Genomic DNA, 19,078 nt, shown 5'->3' with positions numbered 1-19,078 from the left:
GTGTTATGCAGCTAAGTCCAGTTTGTAACACAGGCACGGCATTGAAACACGCAGGGTCCCGTCACGCAGCCACAGAGAACCACGGCCCCAAACCAGGCTCAGCGGGGTGAGGTGGACTGGTAGCTCCTCCGGGCCAGGCACCCGCCCCCCGGCAGGGACAAGAGGGGACGTCGCCCAGGCACAAAGAATGTTCTGGGCCTGCCGATTTCACATCAGGCTCCTCCTGCACGGAGGCTGGCTGCAGGATATGAGGGCGGGCTCAATGCGCCGTCCGGCTGGCCGCTGGCACAGGTCCCTCAGTTCCTCGACCTCCGCGAGAACCTGCTTGGCTTGGTTCCAGTTGGTCAGGGCCTCGGTGAGGAGCCGCTCCGCCTGGTGCTCCGGTTTCCCCGGCGTGTCGCTGCTCTGCCCCTTCCGGCCCACAGGGCCTGCAGGCTCCAGCAGCAGCTGCCGCGTCCGCTCCAGTTTCAGTGCAACGAGTTCCTTCACCTGCCCCAGCCGCTCCCGCTCCGCGCTGCGCGACGGGCTTTCCGAGCCTTTCCGCAGCGCGGAGCTGTGCGCCGACCCCGCCCGGGACAGGATCTCCTCCGACGCGCACTTGTTGAGCTCGGCAAAGGGTAGTTTCTTTGGGACTGGCGGCGAGGAGGATCGCTCCCGGTCTAGCGAGGTGCCTGATTCCCTCTGGCGGCCATCCCTCCTCTTCGGAAGGCTGCCGTTCTGGGAGGGCCGCTCCTTCTCTGTCACCGTCTCTCCCGCCCCCGCCGTTTGGGGGGAGCTTTCATAGTTTGGTTTGGGATGTCCGCCGGCAACTTCTGCACAAGTCCCATGATGGTCCAGGGCTGCGTCCTCCTCCTGGATCAGGTCGAGGGTCAGCATGCCATCGGGCATGGAGGTAGAGGCCTGTGGGCAGACACAAACACATCAGGTCATACACGCCCTACTGTTTGAAATAATATTCTCCCTAACCCTTGAGCTGCCAAGGGGCTGCTTCTCGATAGAACATAGAACATAGAACATAGAACGATACAGCGCAGGACAGGCCCTTCGGCCCACGATCTTGCACCGAAACAAAAGCCATCCAACCTACACTATGCCATTATCATCCATATGTTTATCCAATAAACTTTTAAATGCCCTCAATGTTGGCGAGTTCACTACTGTAGCAGGTAGGGCATTCCACGGCCTCACTACTCTTTGCGTAAAGAACCTACCTCTGACCTCTGTCCTATATCTATTACCCCTCAGTTTAAAGCTATGTCCCCTCGTGCCAGCCATTTCCATCCACGGGAAAAGGCTCTCACTGTCCACCCTATCTAACCCTCTGATCATTTTGTATGCCTCTATTAAGTCTCCTCTTAACCTTCTTCTCTCCAACAAAAACAACCTCAAGTCCATCAACCTTTCCTCATAAGATTTTCCCTCCATACCAGGCAACATCCTGGTAAATCTCCTCTGCACCCGCTCCAAAGCCTCCACGTCCTTCCTATAATGCGGTGACCAGAACTGTACGCAATACTCCAAATGCGGCCGTACCAGAGTTCTGTACAGCTGCAACATGACCTCCCGACTCCGGAACTCAATCCCTCTACCAATAAAGGCCAACACTCCATAGGCCTTCTTCACAACCCTATCAACCTGGGTGGCAACTTTCAGGGATCTATGTACATGGACACCTAGATCCCTCTGCTCATCCACACTTCCAAGAACTTTACCATTAGCCAAATATTCCACATTCCTGTTATTCCTTCCAAAGTGAATCACCTCACACTTCTCTACATTAAACTCCATTTGCCACCTCTCAGCCCAGCTCTGCAGCTTATCTATGTCCCTCTGTAACCTGCTACATCCTTCCTCACTGTCGACAACACCACCGACTTTAGTATCGTCTGCAAATTTACTCACCCACCCTTCTGCGCCTTCCTCTAGGTCATTGATAAAAATGACAAACAGCAACGGCCCCAGAACAGATCCTTGTGGTACGCCACTTGTAACTGAACTCCATTCTGAACATTTCCCATCAACCACCACCCTCTGTCTTCTTTCAGCTAGCCAATTTCTGATCCACATCTCTAAATCACCCTCAATCCCCAGCCTCCGTATTTTCTGCAATAGCCTACCGTGGGGAACCTTATCAAACGCTTTGCTGAAATCCATATACACCACATCAACTGCTCTACCCTCGTCTACCTGTTCAGTCACCTTCTCAAAGAACTCGATAAGGTTTGTGAGGCATGACCTACCCTTCACAAAGCCATGCTGACTATCCCTGATCATATTATTCCTATCTAGATGATTATAAATCTTGTCTCTTAAAATCCCCTCCAAGACTTTACCCACTACAGACGTGAGGCTCACCGGTCTATAGTTGCCAGGGTTGTCTCTGCTCCCCTTTTTGAACAAAGGGACCACATTTGCTATCCTCCAGTCCTCTGGCACTATTCCTGTAGCCAATGATGACATAAAAATCAAAGCCAAAGGTCCAGCAATCTCTTCCCTGGCCTCCCAGAGAATCCTAGGATAAATCCCATCAGGCCCCGGGGACTTATCTATTTTCAGCCTGTCCAGAATTGCCAACACCTCTTCCCTACGTACCTCAATGCCATCTATTCTAATAGCCTGGGTCTCAGCATTCGCCTCCACAACATTATCTTTTTCCTGAGTGAATACTGACGAAAAATATTCATTTAGTATCTCGCCTATCTCTTCAGACTCCACACACAATTTCCCATCCCTGTCCTTGACTGGTCCTACTCTTTCCCTAGTCATTCGCTTATTCCTGACATACCTATAGAAAGCTTTTGGGTTTTCCTTGATCCTACCTGCCAAATACTTCTCATGTCCCCTCCTTGCTTGTCTTAGCTCTCTCTTTAGATCCTTCCTTGCTACCTTGTAACTATCCATCGCCCCAACTGAAACTTCACACCTCATCTTCACATAGGCCTCCTTCTTCCTCTTAACAAGAGATTCCACTTCTTTGGTAAACCACGGTTCCCTCGCTCGACGCCTTCCTCCCTGCCTGACCGGTACATACTTATCAAGAACACTCAGTAGCTGATCCTTGAACAAGCTCCACTTATCCAGTGTGCCCAACACTTGCAGCCTACTTCTCCACCTTATCCCCCCCAAGTCACGTCTAATGGCATCATAATTGCCCTTCCCCCAGCTATAACTCTTGCCCTGCGGTGTATACTTATCCCTTTCCATCATTAACGTAAACGTCACCGAATTGTGGTCACTGTCCCCAAAGTGCTCTCCTACCTCCAAATCCAACACCTGGCCTGGTTCATTACCCAAAACCAAATCCAACGTGGCCTCGCCTCTTGTTGGCCTGTCAACATATTGTGTCAGGAAACCCTCCTGCACACACTGTACAAAAAACGACCCATCTAATGTACTCGAACTATATCTTTTCCAGTCAATATTTGGAAAGTTAAAGTCTCCCATAATAACTACCCTGTTACTTTCGCTCTTATCCAGGATCATCCTCGCCATCCTTTCCTCTACATCCCTAGAACTATTTGGAGGCCTATAGAAAACTCCCAACAGGGTGACCTCTCCTTTCCTGTTTCTAACTTCAGCCCATACTACCTCGGAAGATGAGTCCCCATCTAGCATCCTCTCCGCCACCGTAATACTGCTCTTGACTAGCAGCGCCACACCTCCCCCTCTTTTGCCTCCTTCTCTGAGCTTACTAAAACACCTAAACCCCGGAACCTGCAACATCCATTCCTGTCCCTGCTCTATCCATGTCTCCGAAATGGCCACAACATCGAAGTCCCAGGTACCAACCCATGCTGCCAGTTCCCCTACCTTATTTCGTATACTCCTGGCATTGAAGTAGACACACTTCAAACCACCTACCTGAACACTGGCCCCCTCAAAGAACAAAGAACAAAGAAATGTACAGCACAGGAACAGGCCCTTCGGCCCTCCAAGCCCGTGCCGACCATACTGCCCGACTAAACTACAATCTTCTACACTTCCTGGGTCCGTATCCTTCTATTCCCATCCTATTCATATATTTGTCAAGATGCCCCTTAAATGTCCCTATCGTCCCTGCCTCCACTACCTCCTCCGGTAGTGAGTTCCAGGCACCCACTACCCTCTGCGTAAAAAACTTGCCTCGTACATCTACTCTAAACTTTGCCCCTCTCACCTTAAACCTATGCCCCCTAGTAATTGACCCCTCTACCCTGGGGAAAAGCCTCTGACTATCCACTCTGTCTATGCCCCTCATAATTTTGTATACCTCTATCAGGTCGCCCCTCAACCTCCTTCGTTCCAGTGAGAACAAACCGAGTTTATTCAATCGCTCCTCATAGCTTATGCCCTCCATACCAGGCAACATTCTGGTAAATCTCTTCTGCACCCTCTCTAAAGCCTCCACATCCTTCTGGTAGTGTGGCGACCAGAATTGAACACTATACTCCAAGTGTGGCCTAACTAAGGTTCTATACAGCTGCAACATGACTTGCCAATTCTTATACTCAATGCCCCGGCCAATGAAGGCAAGCATGCCGTATGCCTTCCCTCCTGCGACGTCAAATCTGTGCTCCTGACCTCTATACTCTCATTCTCCCTTACCCTAAAACTACAATCCAGGTTCCCATGCCCCTGCTGCATTAGTTTAAACCCCCCCAAAGAGCACTAACAAATCTCCCCCCCAGGATATTTGTGCCCCTCAGGTTCAGATGTAGACCATCCTGTCTGTAGAGGTCCCACCTTCCCCAGAAAGAGCCCCAGTTATCCAGAAATCTGAATCCCTCCCGTCTGCACCATCACTGTAGCCACGTGTTTAATTGCTCTCTCTCCCTATTCCTCATCTCACTATCACGTGGCACGGGCAACAACCCAGAGATAACAACTCTGTTTGTTCTAGTTCTGAGCTTCCATCCTAGCTCCCTGAAAGCCTGCCTGACATCCTTGTCCCCTTTCCTACCTATGTCGTTAGTGCCAATGTGGGCCACGAGTTGGGGCTGCTCCCCCTCCCCCTTAAGAACCCGGAAAACACGATCCGAGACATCACGTACCCTTGCACCTGGGAGGCAACATACCAAACGTGGGTCTCTCACGCTCCCACAAAATCTCCTATCTGTGCCCCTGACTATCGAGTCCCCAATTACTAATGCTCTGCTCCTCTCCCCCCCCTTCCCTTCTGAGCAACAGGGACAGACTCCGTGCCAGAGGCCCGTACCCCATGATGTTCAGGTTGGGTGGAGCGGCCACGGTAAATTGCCCTTAGTGTCCAAAAGGTGGGGTTACTGGGTTAGGGTGGGGGGAGTGGGCTTAAGTAGGGCCGGTGCAGACTCGATGGGCCGAATGGCCTCCTTCTGCACTGTAAATTCTATGAACCTCCAATTCCTGCTGGGCTGTACCTATCCCATCCACCTCAACTTTACCACTCAGATAACGAATATTTCCAGGTTATTTAACGGCAAGGGTGTTGCAACCCAATCTAATCCCTCCACCCCCAACAGCACAGGCTTACGATACACCCACAATGACGTTACTGTAAAAAGCCCCGAGTCGCCACATCCCGGCGCCTGTTCGGGTACGCAGAGGGAGAATTCAGAATGTCCAATTCACCCAACAGCACGTCTTTCGGGACTTGTGGGAGGAAACCGGAGCACCCGGAGGAAACCCACGCAGACACGGGGAGAACGAGGGCAGCACGGTGGCGCAGTGGTTAGCACTACTGCCTCACGGTGCCGAGGTCCCAGGTTCCTTCCTGGTCCTGGGTCCCGTGTGGAGTTTGCACATTATCCCCGTGTCTGCGTGGGTTTCGCCCCCACAACAACCCAAAGATGTGCAGGGCAGGTGGATTGGCCTCGCTAAATCGCCCCTTAATTGGGAAAAAAAACTGAATCGGATTAGTTTAAATTGATTTTAAAAAGTATTAAAAAAGAACAAATTGCGAAACAGAAGCAGGCCACTCGGCCCGACTCCATCATCCTGCTATCAGCCTGCTCCCATTTTCGGACCTGTTCCACTAGATGACTCACTGGGCGCAGGACCTGTGGCCGGACAAACCCCCACCCTGTCAGGGGGCGCCCCCCCCCCACCCCCACCCTGTCAGGGGGCGCCCCCCCCACCCCCACCCTGTCAGGGGGCGCCCCCCCCCCCACCCCCACCCTGTCAGGGGGCGCCCCCCCCCCCCACCCCCACCCTGTCAGGGGGCGCCCTCCCCCCCCACCCCCACCCTGTCAGGGGGCGCCCCCCCCCCCCACCCCCACCCTGTCAGGGGGCGCCCCCCCCCCCCACCCCCACCCTGTCAGGAGGCGCCCCCCCCCCCCCCCCCCCCACCCCCACCCTGTCAGGGGGCGCCCCCCCCCCCACCCTCCCCCCGAGGCGAATTGCAGTGGCCCCACATATTGGCCATCCGGCCGGGTTGCGGTTCAGCGCCTCTGTCAACGATCCCAGCGCAGCTCCCAAATGTCCCTGTGGTCCCCTTGCCCATCCCGGCTAATCCCAGTCTGTCCCCAGGATCGTGCAGGCTGTAAGCCAGGAGCTGATGCCACCAATGGAGCCGCAGCTGCCCCAGGGCCGAGCTGAACGAACGCGTGGAACCAACTTTGTCCGCAACTGAGATTAAATTCACATCAGGCCCAGCTGTGCGGCGGGCTCTGCTCCAGCTGTGCGGCTGGGCTCTGCTCCAGCTGTGCGGCGGGGCTCTGCTCCAGCTGTGCGGCGGGGCTCTGCTCCAGCTGTGCGGCGGGGCTCTGCTCCAGCTGTGCGGCGGGGCTCTGCTCCAGCTGTGCGGCGGGGCTCTGCTCCAGCTGTGCGGCGGGCTCTGCTCCAGCTGTGCGGCGGGCTCTGCTCCAGCTGTGCGGCTGGGCTCTGCTCCAGCTGTGCGGTGGGCTCTGCTCCAGCTGTGCGGCGGGCTCTGCTCCAGCTGTGCGGCGGGCTCTGCTCCAGCTGTGCGGCGGGGCTCTGCTCCAGCTGTGCGGCGGGCTCTGCTCCAGCTGTGCGGCGGGGCTCTGCTCCAGCTGTGCGGCGGGCTCTGCTCCAGCTGTGCGGCGGGCTCTGCTCCAGCTGTGCGGCGGGCTCTGCTCCAGCTGTGCGGCGGGCTCTGCTCCAGCTGTGCGGCGGGGCTCTGCTCCAGCTGTGCGGCGGGCTCTGCTCCAGCTGTGCGGCGGGGCTCTGCTCCAGCTGTGCGGCGGGGCTCTGCTCCAGCTGTGCGGCGGGGCTCTGCTCCAGCTGTGCGGCGGGCTCTGCTCCAGCTGTGCGGCGGGCTCTGCTCCAGCTGTGCGGCGGGCTCTGCTCCAGCTGTGCGGCGGGGCTCTGCTCCAGCTGTGCAGTGGGCTCTGCTCCAGCTGTGCGGCGGGCTCTGCTCCAGCTGTGCGGCGGGCTCTGCTCCAGCTGTGACGGACCGTTGCACCTCCAATTTCTTTTGGGAGCGTGTGGGCAGATTGTTATACGTAGACACATAGATACAGAGACGATCGGAGCAGGAGGAGGCCTTTTGGCCCTTCGAGCCTGCTCCGCCATTCATCACCATCATGGCTGACCATCCAACTCAATAGCCTAATCCTGCTTCCTCCCCATAGCCCATTCTCCCCAAGTGCTATATCCAGCTGCCTCATGAATATATTTAATGATTTAGCATCAACTACTTCCTGTGGTAATGAATTCCACAGGCTCACCGCTCTCTGGGTGAAGAAATGTCTCCTTATCTTTGTCCGAAATGGTTTACCCTGAATCCTCAGACTGTGACCCCTGGTTCTGGACACACCCATCATTGGTAACACCTTCCCTGCATCTACCCTGTCCAGTCCTGTCAGAATTTTATAGTCTCTATGAGATCCCCCCTCATTCTTCTGAACTCCAGCGAGAACAATCCCAACCTAGTCAATCTCTCCTCATATGACAGTCCCGCCATCCCTGGAATCAGTCTGGTAAACCCTCGCTGCTCTCCCTCGAGAGCAAGAACATCCTTCCTCAGAGAAGGAGACCAAAACTGCCCACAATACTCCAGGTGTGGCCTCACCAAGACCCTGTACAATTGCAGCAACACATCCTGCTTCTATACTCGAAACCTCTCGCAATGAAGGCCAACATACCATTAGCCTTCTTTACCGCCTGCTGCACCTGCAGCTTACCTTCAGCGACTGGCGCACAAGGACACCCAGGTCCCGCTGCACACTCCCCTCTCCCAATTTACAACCATTCAGGGAGTAATCTCCTTCCTGTTTTTGCTTCCAAAGTGAATAACCTCACACTTATCCAAATTACACTGCATCTGCCATTGGTTTGCCCACTTGCCCAACCTGTCCAGATCTTGCTGTAGGATCCCTGTTTAGAAGTGTGACACCTGTACATTTCTCTGCAGTCCGGCACGCACAGTAACTACAGACTTGTGCACAGCCTGCGTGGGATCTTTCGAGTTGTTATTCAGCCATTGTAGCTTAGAGGGAACATTGTTCACTGGAATTCCGACTTATCTCCCTGAATCGGGAGGCAAAGCTGTTGGGGTAACCAACCTCTTTCGATCGAAGTCGGATGGCTCTGCAGGCAAAGGGGTGGCCTCCAACATTGTCCTAACTACAGCCCAACGACGCCCCGCCAAGGTTTCTGTGACCCCGCCCCAAGACACCACGGGGCCCAGGACTTGGCGTGGTGAAGCTGAGGAAGTGCGTGCCCACTCACCACTGCCATCAGGTGGCCACGCGTGGGAGGACGGCGGGAGTGCTGGATCTTCACCCGGTCTCGGGTCGGATGGGCCAGAAAGCTCTCCTCATCGACAGTGACCTGCAATCAAACACAGGGCAGGGGTGGGAGGCATGTCTATAACCGGCACACAGACGCGCACGGACCTGCACGGACCCCGTCAATCACACCCTCCCGGCACCCGACCTAACACTCTCAGAGAGGAATGAACCTCCCCCCTTACCCCACAGACACCTCACCCGTTCACAGCGACGGAACTGCCTCCACACACAAAGACCCACCCTCTTCACACACCATCAACTCACACATACCGGTGGACTGATCTCCCTCGACACTGTCCCCATCAAACACTCCCAGGACAGGTACAGCACGGGGTTAGATACAGAGTAAAGCTCCATCTACACTGTCCCCATCAAACACTCCCAGGACAGCTACAGCACGGGGTTAGACACAGAGTAAAGCTCCCTCGACACTGTCCCCATCAAACACTCCCAGGAAAGGTACAGCACGGGGTTAGATACAGAGTAAAGCTCCCTCTACACTGTCCCCATCAAACACTCCCAGGACAGGTACAGCATGGGGTTAGATACAGGGTAAAGCTCCCTCTACACTGTCCCCATCAAACACTCCCAGGACAGGTATAGTACGGGGTTAGACACAGCTAAAGCTCCCTCTACACTGTCCCCATCAAACATTCCCAGGACAGGTACAGCACAGGGTTAGATACAGAGTAAAGCTCCCTCTACACTGTCCCCATCAAACACTCCCAGGACAGGTACAGCACGGGGTTAGATACAGAGTAAAGCTCCCTCGACACTGTCCCCATCAAACACTCCCAGGACAGGTACAGCACGGGGTTAGATACAGAGTAAAGCTCCCGCTACACTGTCCCCATCAAGCACTCCCAGGACAGGTACAGCACGGGGTAAGATACAGAGTAAATCTCCCTCTACACTGTCCCCATCAAAAACTCCCAGGGCAGGTACAGCACGGGGTTAGATACAGAGTAAAGCTCCCTCTACACTGTCCCCCATCAAACACTCCCAGGGCAGGTACAGCACGGGGTTAGATACAGAGTAAAGCTCCCTCTACACTGTCCCCATCAAACACTCCCAGGACAGGTACAGCACAGGGTTAGATACAGAGTAAAGCTCCCTCTACACTTTCCCCATCAAACACTCCCAGGACAGGTACAGCACGGGGTTAGATACAGAGTAAAGCTCCCTCTGCACTGTCCCCATCAAACACTCCCAGGACAGGTACAGCACGAGATTAGATACAGAGGAAAGCTCCCTGTGCACTGTCCCCATCAAACACTCCCAGGACAGGTACAGCACCGGGTTAGATACAGAGTAAAGCTCCCTCTACACTGTCTCCATCAAACACTCCCAGGACAGGTACAGCACGGGGTTAGATACAGAGTAAAGCTCCCTCTGCAATGTCCCCATCAAACACTCCCAGGACAGGTACAGCACGGGGTTAGATACAGAGTAAATCTCCCTCTACACTGTCCCCATCAAACACTCCCAGGGCAGGTACAGCACGGGGGTTAGATACAGAGTAAAGCTCCCCCTACACTGTCCCCAGCAAACACTCCCAGGACAGGTACAGCACAGGGTTAGGTACAGAGTAAAGCTCCCTCTACACTGTCCACATCAAACACTCCCAGGACAGGTACAGCACAGGGTTAGATACAGAGTAAATCTCCCTCTGCAATGTCCCCATCAAACACTCCCAGGACAGGTACAGCACGGGGTTAGATACAGAGTAAAGCTCCCTCTACACTGTCCACATCAAACACTCCCAGGACAGGTACAGCACAGGGTTAGATACAGAGTAAAGCTCCCACTACACTGTCCCCATCAAACATTGCCAGGACAGGTACAGCACGGGGTTAGATACAGAGTAAAGCTCCCTCTACACTGTACCCATCAAACACTCTGAGGACAGGTACAGCACGGGGTTCGATACAGAGTAAAGCTCCCTCTACACTGTCCCTATCAAACAGTCCCAGGACAGGTATAGCACGGGGTTAGATACAGAGTAAAGCTCCCTCTACACTGTCCCCATCAAACACTCCCAGGACAGGTACAGCACAGGGTTAGATACAGAGTAAAGCTCCCACTACACTGTCCCCATCAAACATTGCCAGGACAGGTACAGCAAGGGGTTAGATACAGAGTAAAGCTCCCTCTACACTGTCCACATCAAACACTCCCAGGACAGGTACAGCACGGGGTTAGATACAGAGTAAAGCTCCCTCTACACTGTCCACATCAAACACTCCCAGGACAGGAACACCACGGGGTTAGATACAGAGTAAAGCCATCAAACACTCCCAGGACAGGTACAGCACGGGGTTAGATACAGAGTAAAGCTCCCTCTACACTGTCCCCATCAAACACTCCCAGGACAGGTACAGCATGGGGTTAGATACAGAGTAAAACTCCCTCTACACTGTCCCCATCAAACACTCCCAGGACAGGTACAGCACGGGGCTAGATACAGAGTAAAGCTCCCTCTACACTGTCCCCATCGAACACTCCCAGGACAGGTACAGCACGGGGTTAGATACAGAGTAAAGCTCCCTCTACACTGTCCCCATCAAACACTCCCAGGACAGGTACTGGACGGGGTTAGATACAGAGTAAAGCTCCATCTACACAGTCCCCATCAAACACTCCCAGGACAGGTACAGCACGGGGTTAGATACAGAGTAAAGCTCCCTCTACACTGTCCCCATCAAACACTCCCAGGACAGGTACAGCACGGGGTTAGATACAGAGTAAAGCTCCATCTACACTGTCCCCATCAAACACCCCCAGGTCAGGTACAGCACGGGGTTAGATACAGAGTCAAGCTTCCTCTACACTGTCCACATCAAACACTCCCAGGATAGGTACAGCACGGGGTTAGATACAGAGTAAAGCTCCCTCGACACTGTCCCCATCAAACACTCCCCGGAAAGGTACAGCACAGGGTTAGATACAGAGTAAAGCTCCCACTACACTGTCCCCATCAAACATTGCCAGGACAGGTACAGCACGGGGTTAGATACAGAGTAAAGCTCCCTCTACACTGTACCCATCAAACACTCTGAGGACAGGTACAGCACGGGGTTCGATACAGAGTAAAGCTCCCTCTACACTGTCCCTATCAAACAGTCCCAGGACAGGTATAGCACGGGGTTAGATACAGAGTAAAGCTCCCTCTACACTGTCCCCATCAAACACTCCCAGGACAGGTACAGCACAGGGTTAGATACAGAGTAAAGCTCCCACTACACTGTCCCCATCAAACATTGCCAGGACAGGTACAGCAAGGGGTTAGATACAGAGTAAAGCTCCCTCTACACTGTCCACATCAAACACTCCCAGGACAGGTACAGCACGGGGTTAGATACAGAGTAAAGCTCCCTCTACACTGTCCACATCAAACACTCCCAGGACAGGAACACCACGGGGTTAGATACAGAGTAAAGCCATCAAACACTCCCAGGACAGGTACAGCACGGGGTTAGATACAGAGTAAAGCTCCCTCTACACTGTCCCCATCAAACACTCCCAGGACAGGTACAGCATGGGGTTAGATACAGAGTAAAACTCCCTCTACACTGTCCCCATCAAACACTCCCAGGACAGGTACAGCACGGGGCTAGATACAGAGTAAAGCTCCCTCTACACTGTCCCCATCGAACACTCCCAGGACAGGTACAGCACGGGGTTAGATACAGAGTAAAGCTCCCTCTACACTGTCCCCATCAAACACTCCCAGGACAGGTACTGGACGGGGTTAGATACAGAGTAAAGCTCCATCTACACAGTCCCCATCAAACACTCCCAGGACAGGTACAGCACGGGGTTAGATACAGAGTAAAGCTCCCTCTACACTGTCCCCATCAAACACTCCCAGGACAGGTACAGCACGGGGTTAGATACAGAGTAAAGCTCCATCTACACTGTCCCCATCAAACACCCCCAGGTCAGGTACAGCACGGGGTTAGATACAGAGTCAAGCTTCCTCTACACTGTCCACATCAAACACTCCCAGGATAGGTACAGCACGGGGTTAGATACAGAGTAAAGCTCCCTCGACACTGTCCCCATCAAACACTCCCCGGAAAGGTACAGCACGGGGTTAGATACAGAGTAAAGCTCCCTCTACACTGTCCCCATCAAACACTCCCAGGACAGGTACAGCACGGGGTTAGATACAGAGTAAAGCTCCCTCTACACTGTCCCTATCAAACACTCCCAGGACAGGTACAGCACGGGGTTAGATACAGAGTGCAGCTCCCTCTACACTGTCCCCATCAAACACTCCCAGGACAGGTACAACACGGGGTTAGATACAGAGTAAAGCTTCCTCTACACTGTCCCCATCAAACACTCCCAGGACAGGTACAGCACGGGGTTAGATACAGAGTAAAGCTCCCTCTACACTGACTCCATCAAACACTCCCAGGACAGGTACAGCATGGGGTTAGATACAGAGTAACGCTCCCTCTACACTGTCTCCATCAAACACTCCCAGGACAGGTACAGCACGGGGTTAGATACAGAGTAAAGCTCCCTCTGCACTGTCCCCAACAAACACTCTCAGGACAGGTACAGCACGGGGTTAGATACAGAGTAAAGCTCCGTCTACACAGTCCCCATCAAACACTCCCAGGGGAGGTACAGCACGGGGTTAGATACAGAGTAAAGCTCCCTCTACACTGTCCACATCAAACACTCCCAGGACAGGTACAGCACGGGGTTAGATACAGAGTAAAGCTCCCTCTACACTGTCCCCATCAAACACTCCCAGGACAGGTACAGCACGGGGTTAGATACAGAGTAAAGCTCCCTCTACACTGCCCCCATCAAACACTCCCAGGACAGGTACAGCACGGGGTTAGACAGAGAGTAGAGCTCCCTTCACACTGTCCCCATCAAACACTCCCAGGAGAGGTACAGCACAGGGTTAGAAACAGAGTAAAGCTCCCTCTACACTGTCCCCATCAAACACTCCCAGGACAGGTACAGCACGGGGTTAGATACAGAGTAAAGCTCCCTCTACACTTTGCCCATTAAACACTCCCAGGACAGGAACAGCATTGGGTTAGATACAGAGTAACGCTCCCTCTGCACTGTCCCCATCAAACACTCCCCGGACAGGTACAGCACGAGGTTAGATACATAGTAAAGCTCCCCCTACACTGTCCCCATCAAACACTCCCAGGACAGGTACAGCACGGGTTTAGATACAGAGTAAAGCTCCCTCTACACTGCCCCCATCAAACATTCCCAGGACAGGAACAGCACGGTGTTAGATACAGAGTAAAGCTCCCTCTACACTGTCCCCATCAAACACTCCCAGGACAGGTACAGCACGTGGTTAGATACAGAGTAAAGCTCCCTCTACACTGACCCCATCAAACAATCCCAGAACAGGTACAGCTTTGGATTAGATACAGAATAAAGATCCCTCTGCACTGTCCCCATCAAACACTCCCAGGACAGGTACAGCACGAGGTTAGATACAGAGTAAAGCTCCCTCTACACTGTCCCCATCAAACACTCCCAGGAAAGGTACAGCACGAGGTTAGATACAGAGTAAAGCTCCCTCTACACTGTCCCCATCAAACACTCCCAGGACAGGTACAGCACGTGGTTAGATACAGAGTAAAGCTCCCTCTACACTGTCCCCATCAAACAATCCCAGGACAGGTACAGCTTTGGATTAGATACAGAATAAAGATCCCTCTGCACTGTCCCCATCAAACACTCCCAGGACAGGTACAGCACGAGGTTAGATACAGAGTAAAGCTCCATCTACACTGTCCCCATCAAACACTCCCAGGACAGGTACAGCACGAGGTTAGATACAGAGTGAAGCTCCGTCTACACTGTCCCCATCAAACACTCCCAGGACAGGTACAGCACGAGGTTAGATACAGAGTAAAGCCCCCTCTACACTGTCCCCATCAAACACTCCCAGGACAGGTACAGCACATGGTTAGATACAGAGTAAAGCACCCCCTACACTGTCCCCATCAAACACTCCCAGGACAGGTACAGCACAGGTTTAGACACAGAGTAAAGCTCCCTCTACACTGTCTCCATCAAACACTCCCAGGACAGGTACAGCACGGGGTTAGATACAGAGTAAAGCTCCCTCTGCAATGTCCCCATCAAACACTCCCAGGACAGGTACAGCACGGGGTTAGATACAGAGTAAATCTCCCTCTACACTGTCCCCATCAAACACTCCCAGGGCAGGTACAGCACGGGGGTTAGATACAGAGTAAAGCTCCCCCTACACTGTCCCCAGCAAACACTCCCAGGACAGGTACAGCACAGGGTTAGATACAGAGTAAAGCTCCCTCTACACTGTCCACATCAAACACTCCCAGGACAGGTACAGCACAGGGTTAGATACAGAGTAAATCTCCCTCTGCAATGTCCCCATCAAACACTCCCAGGACAGGTACAGCACGGGGTTAGATACAGAGTAAAGCTCCCTCTACACTGTCCACATCAAACACTCCCAGGACAGGTACAGCACAGGGTTAGATACAGAGTAAAGCTCCCACTACACTGTCCCCATCAAACATTGCCAGGACAGGTACAGCACGGGGTTAGATACAGAGTAAAGCTCCCTCTACACTGTACCCATCAAACACTCCGAGGACAGGTACAGCACGGGGTTCGATACAGAGTAAAGCTCCCTCTACACTGTCCCTATCAAACAGTCCCAGGACAGGTATAGTACGGGGTTAGATACAGAGTAAAGCTCCCGCTACACTGTCCCCATCAAACACTCCCAGGTCAGGTACAGCACGGGGTTAGATACAGAGTAAATCGCCCTCTACACTGTCCCCATCAAACACTCCCAGGGCAGGTACAGCACGGGGGTTAGATACAGAGTAAAGCTCCCCCTACACTGTCCCCAGCAAACACTCCCAGGACAGGTACAGCACAGGGTTAGATACAGAGTAAAGCTCCCTCTACACTTTCCCCATCAAACACTCCCAGGACAGGTACAGCATTGGGTTAGATACAGAGTAAAGCTCCCTCTGCCCTGTCCCCATCAAACACTCCCAGGACAGGTACAGCATGAGATTAGATACAGAGGAAAGCTCCCTGTGCACTGTCCCCATCAAACACTCCCAGGACAGGTACAGCACGGGGTTAGATACAGAGTAAAGCTCCCTCTGCACTGTCCCCATCAAACACTCCCAGGACAGGTACAGCACGGGGTTAGATACAGAGTAAAGCTCCCTCTACACTGTCCCCATCAAACACTCCCAGGACAGGTACAGCACAGGGTTAGATACAGAGTAAAGCTCCCTCTACACTTTCCCCATCAAACACTCCCAGGACAGGTACAGCACGGGGTTAGATACAGAGTAAAGCTCCCTCTGCACTGTCCCCATCAAACACTCCCAGGACAGGTACAGCACGAGATTAGATACAGAGGAAAGCTCCCTGTGCACTGTCCCCATCAAACACTCCCAGGACAGGTACAGCACCGGGTTAGATACAGAGTAAAGCTCCCTCTACACTGTCTCCATCAAACACTCCCAGGACAGGTACAGCACGGGGTTAGATACAGAGTAAAGCTCCCTCTGCAATGTCCCCATCAAACACTCCCAGGACAGGTACAGCACGGGGTTAGATACAGAGTAAATCTCCCTCTACACTGTCCCCATCAAACACTCCCAGGGCAGGTACAGCACGGGGGTTAGATACAGAGTAAAGCTCCCCCTACACTGTCCCCAGCAAACACTCCCAGGACAGGTACAGCACAGGGTTAGGTACAGAGTAAAGCTCCCTCTACACTGTCCACATCAAACACTCCCAGGACAGGTACAGCACAGGGTTAGATACAGAGTAAATCTCCCTCTGCAATGTCCCCATCAAACACTCCCAGGACAGGTACAGCACGGGGTTAGATACAGAGTAAAGCTCCCTCTACACTGTCCACATCAAACACTCCCAGGACAGGTACAGCACAGGGTTAGATACAGAGTAAAGCTCCCACTACACTGTCCCCATCAAACATTGCCAGGACAGGTACAGCACGGGGTTAGATACAGAGTAAAGCTCCCTCTACACTGTACCCATCAAACACTCCGAGGACAGGTACAGCACGGGGTTCGATACAGAGTAAAGCTCCCTCTACACTGTCCCTATCAAACAGTCCCAGGACAGGTATAGCACGGGGTTAGATACAGAGTAAAGCTCCCTCTACACTGTCCCCATCAAACACTCCCAGGACAGGTACAGCACAGGGTTAGATACAGAGTAAAGCTCCCACTACACTGTCCCCATCAAACATTGCCAGGACAGGTACAGCAAGGGGTTAGATACAGAGTAAAGCTCCCTCTACACTGTCCACATCAAACACTCCCAGGACAGGTACAGCACGGGGTTAGATACAGAGTAAAGCTCCCTCTACACTGTCCACATCAAACACTCCCAGGACAGGAACACCACGGGGTTAGATACAGAGTAAAGCCATCAAACACTCCCAGGACAGGTACAGCACGGGGTTAGATACAGAGTAAAGCTCCCTCTACACTGTCCCCATCAAACACTCCCAGGACAGGTACAGCATGGGGTTAGATACAGAGTAAAACTCCCTCTACACTGTCCCCATCAAACACTCCCAGGACAGGTACAGCACGGGGCTAGATACAGAGTAAAGCTCCCTCTACACTGTCCCCATCGAACACTCCCAGGACAGGTACAGCACGGGGTTAGATACAGAGTAAAGCTCCCTCTACACTGTCCCCATCAAACACTCCCAGGACAGGTACTGGACGGGGTTAGATACAGAGTAAAGCTCCATCTACACAGTCCCCATCAAACACTCCCAGGACAGGTACAGCACGGGGTTAGATACAGAGTAAAGCTCCCTCTACACTGTCCCCATCAAACACTCCCAGGACAGGTACAGCACGGGGTTAGATACAGAGTAAAGCTCCATCTACACTGTCCCCATCAAACACCCCCAGGTCAGGTACAGCACGGGGTTAGATACAGAGTCAAGCTTCCTCTACACTGTCCACATCAAACACTCCCAGGATAGGTACAGCACGGGGTTAGATACAGAGTAAAGCTCCCTCGACACTGTCCCCATCAAACACTCCCCGGAAAGGTACAGCACGGGGTTAGATACAGAGTAAAGCTCCCTCTACACTGTCCCCATCAAACACTCCCAGGACAGGTACAGCACGGGGTTAGATACAGAGTAAAGCTCCCTCTACACTGTCCCTATCAAACACTCCCAGGACAGGTACAGCACGGGGTTAGATACAGAGTGCAGCTCCCTCTACACTGTCCCCATCAAACACTCCCAGGACAGGTACAACACGGGGTTAGATACAGAGTAAAGCTTCCTCTACACTGTCCCCATCAAACACTCCCAGGACAGGTACAGCACGGGGTTAGATACAGAGTAAAGCTCCCTCTACACTGACTCCATCAAACACTCCCAGGACAGGTACAGCATGGGGTTAGATACAGAGTAACGCTCCCTCTACACTGTCTCCATCAAACACTCCCAGGACAGGTACAGCACGGGGTTAGATACAGAGTAAAGCTCCCTCTGCACTGTCCCCAACAAACACTCTCAGGACAGGTACAGCACGGGGTTAGATACAGAGTAAAGCTCCGTCTACACAGTCCCCATCAAACACTCCCAGGGGAGGTACAGCACGGGGTTAGATACAGAGTAAAGCTCCCTCTACACTGTCCACATCAAACACTCCCAGGACAGGTACAGCACGGGGTTAGATACAGAGTAAAGCTCCCTCTACACTGTCCCCATCAAACACTCCCAGGACAGGTACAGCACGGGGTTAGATACAGAGTAAAGCTCCCTCTACACTGCCCCCATCAAACACTCCCAGGACAGGTACAGCACGGGGTTAGACAGAGAGTAGAGCTCCCTTCACACTGTCCCCATCAAACACTCCCAGGAGAGGTACAGCACAGGGTTAGAAACAGAGTAAAGCTCCCTCTACACTGTCCCCATCAAACACTCCCAGGACAGGTACAGCACGGGGTTAGATACAGAGTAAAGCTCCCTCTACACTTTGCCCATTATACACTCCCAGGACAGGAACAGCATTGGGTTAGATACAGAGTAACGCTCCCTCTGCACTGTCCCCATCAAACACTCCCCGGACAGGTACAGCACGAGGTTAGATACATAGTAAAGCTCCCCCTACACTGTCCCCATCAAACACTCCCAGGACAGGTACAGCACGGGTTTAGATACAGAGTAAAGCTCCCTCTACACTGCCCCCATCAAACATTCCCAGGACAGGAACAGCACGGTGTTAGATACAGAGTAAAGCTCCCTCTACACTGTCCCCATCAAACACTCCCAGGACAGGTACAGCACGTGGTTAGATACA

At 53.1% G+C, this 19,078-nt stretch overlaps 1 protein-coding gene across 1 annotated transcript in view; it reads right to left on the bottom strand.

The window, feature by feature from the left end:
• Positions 1-19,078, bottom strand: part of LOC140402898 (uncharacterized) — a 140,283-nt gene that overhangs the window by 63,268 nt on the left and 57,937 nt on the right. The window contains exons 4-5 of the mRNA XM_072490526.1: positions 8,647-8,748; positions 212-900 (exon numbers count right to left, since the gene is read on the bottom strand). Coding sequence (XP_072346627.1) covers positions 212-900; positions 8,647-8,748 — 791 coding nt within the window. The remainder of the gene's footprint in view (positions 1-211; positions 901-8,646; positions 8,749-19,078) is intronic.

The sequence above is a fragment of the Scyliorhinus torazame genome, chromosome 26 (assembly GCF_047496885.1).
Source record: "Scyliorhinus torazame isolate Kashiwa2021f chromosome 26, sScyTor2.1, whole genome shotgun sequence".
NCBI lineage: Eukaryota > Metazoa > Chordata > Chondrichthyes > Carcharhiniformes > Scyliorhinidae > Scyliorhinus > Scyliorhinus torazame.
Note: the sequence above shows the minus strand (reverse complement) of the source record. Positions and strands in the feature narration are given on the sequence as shown.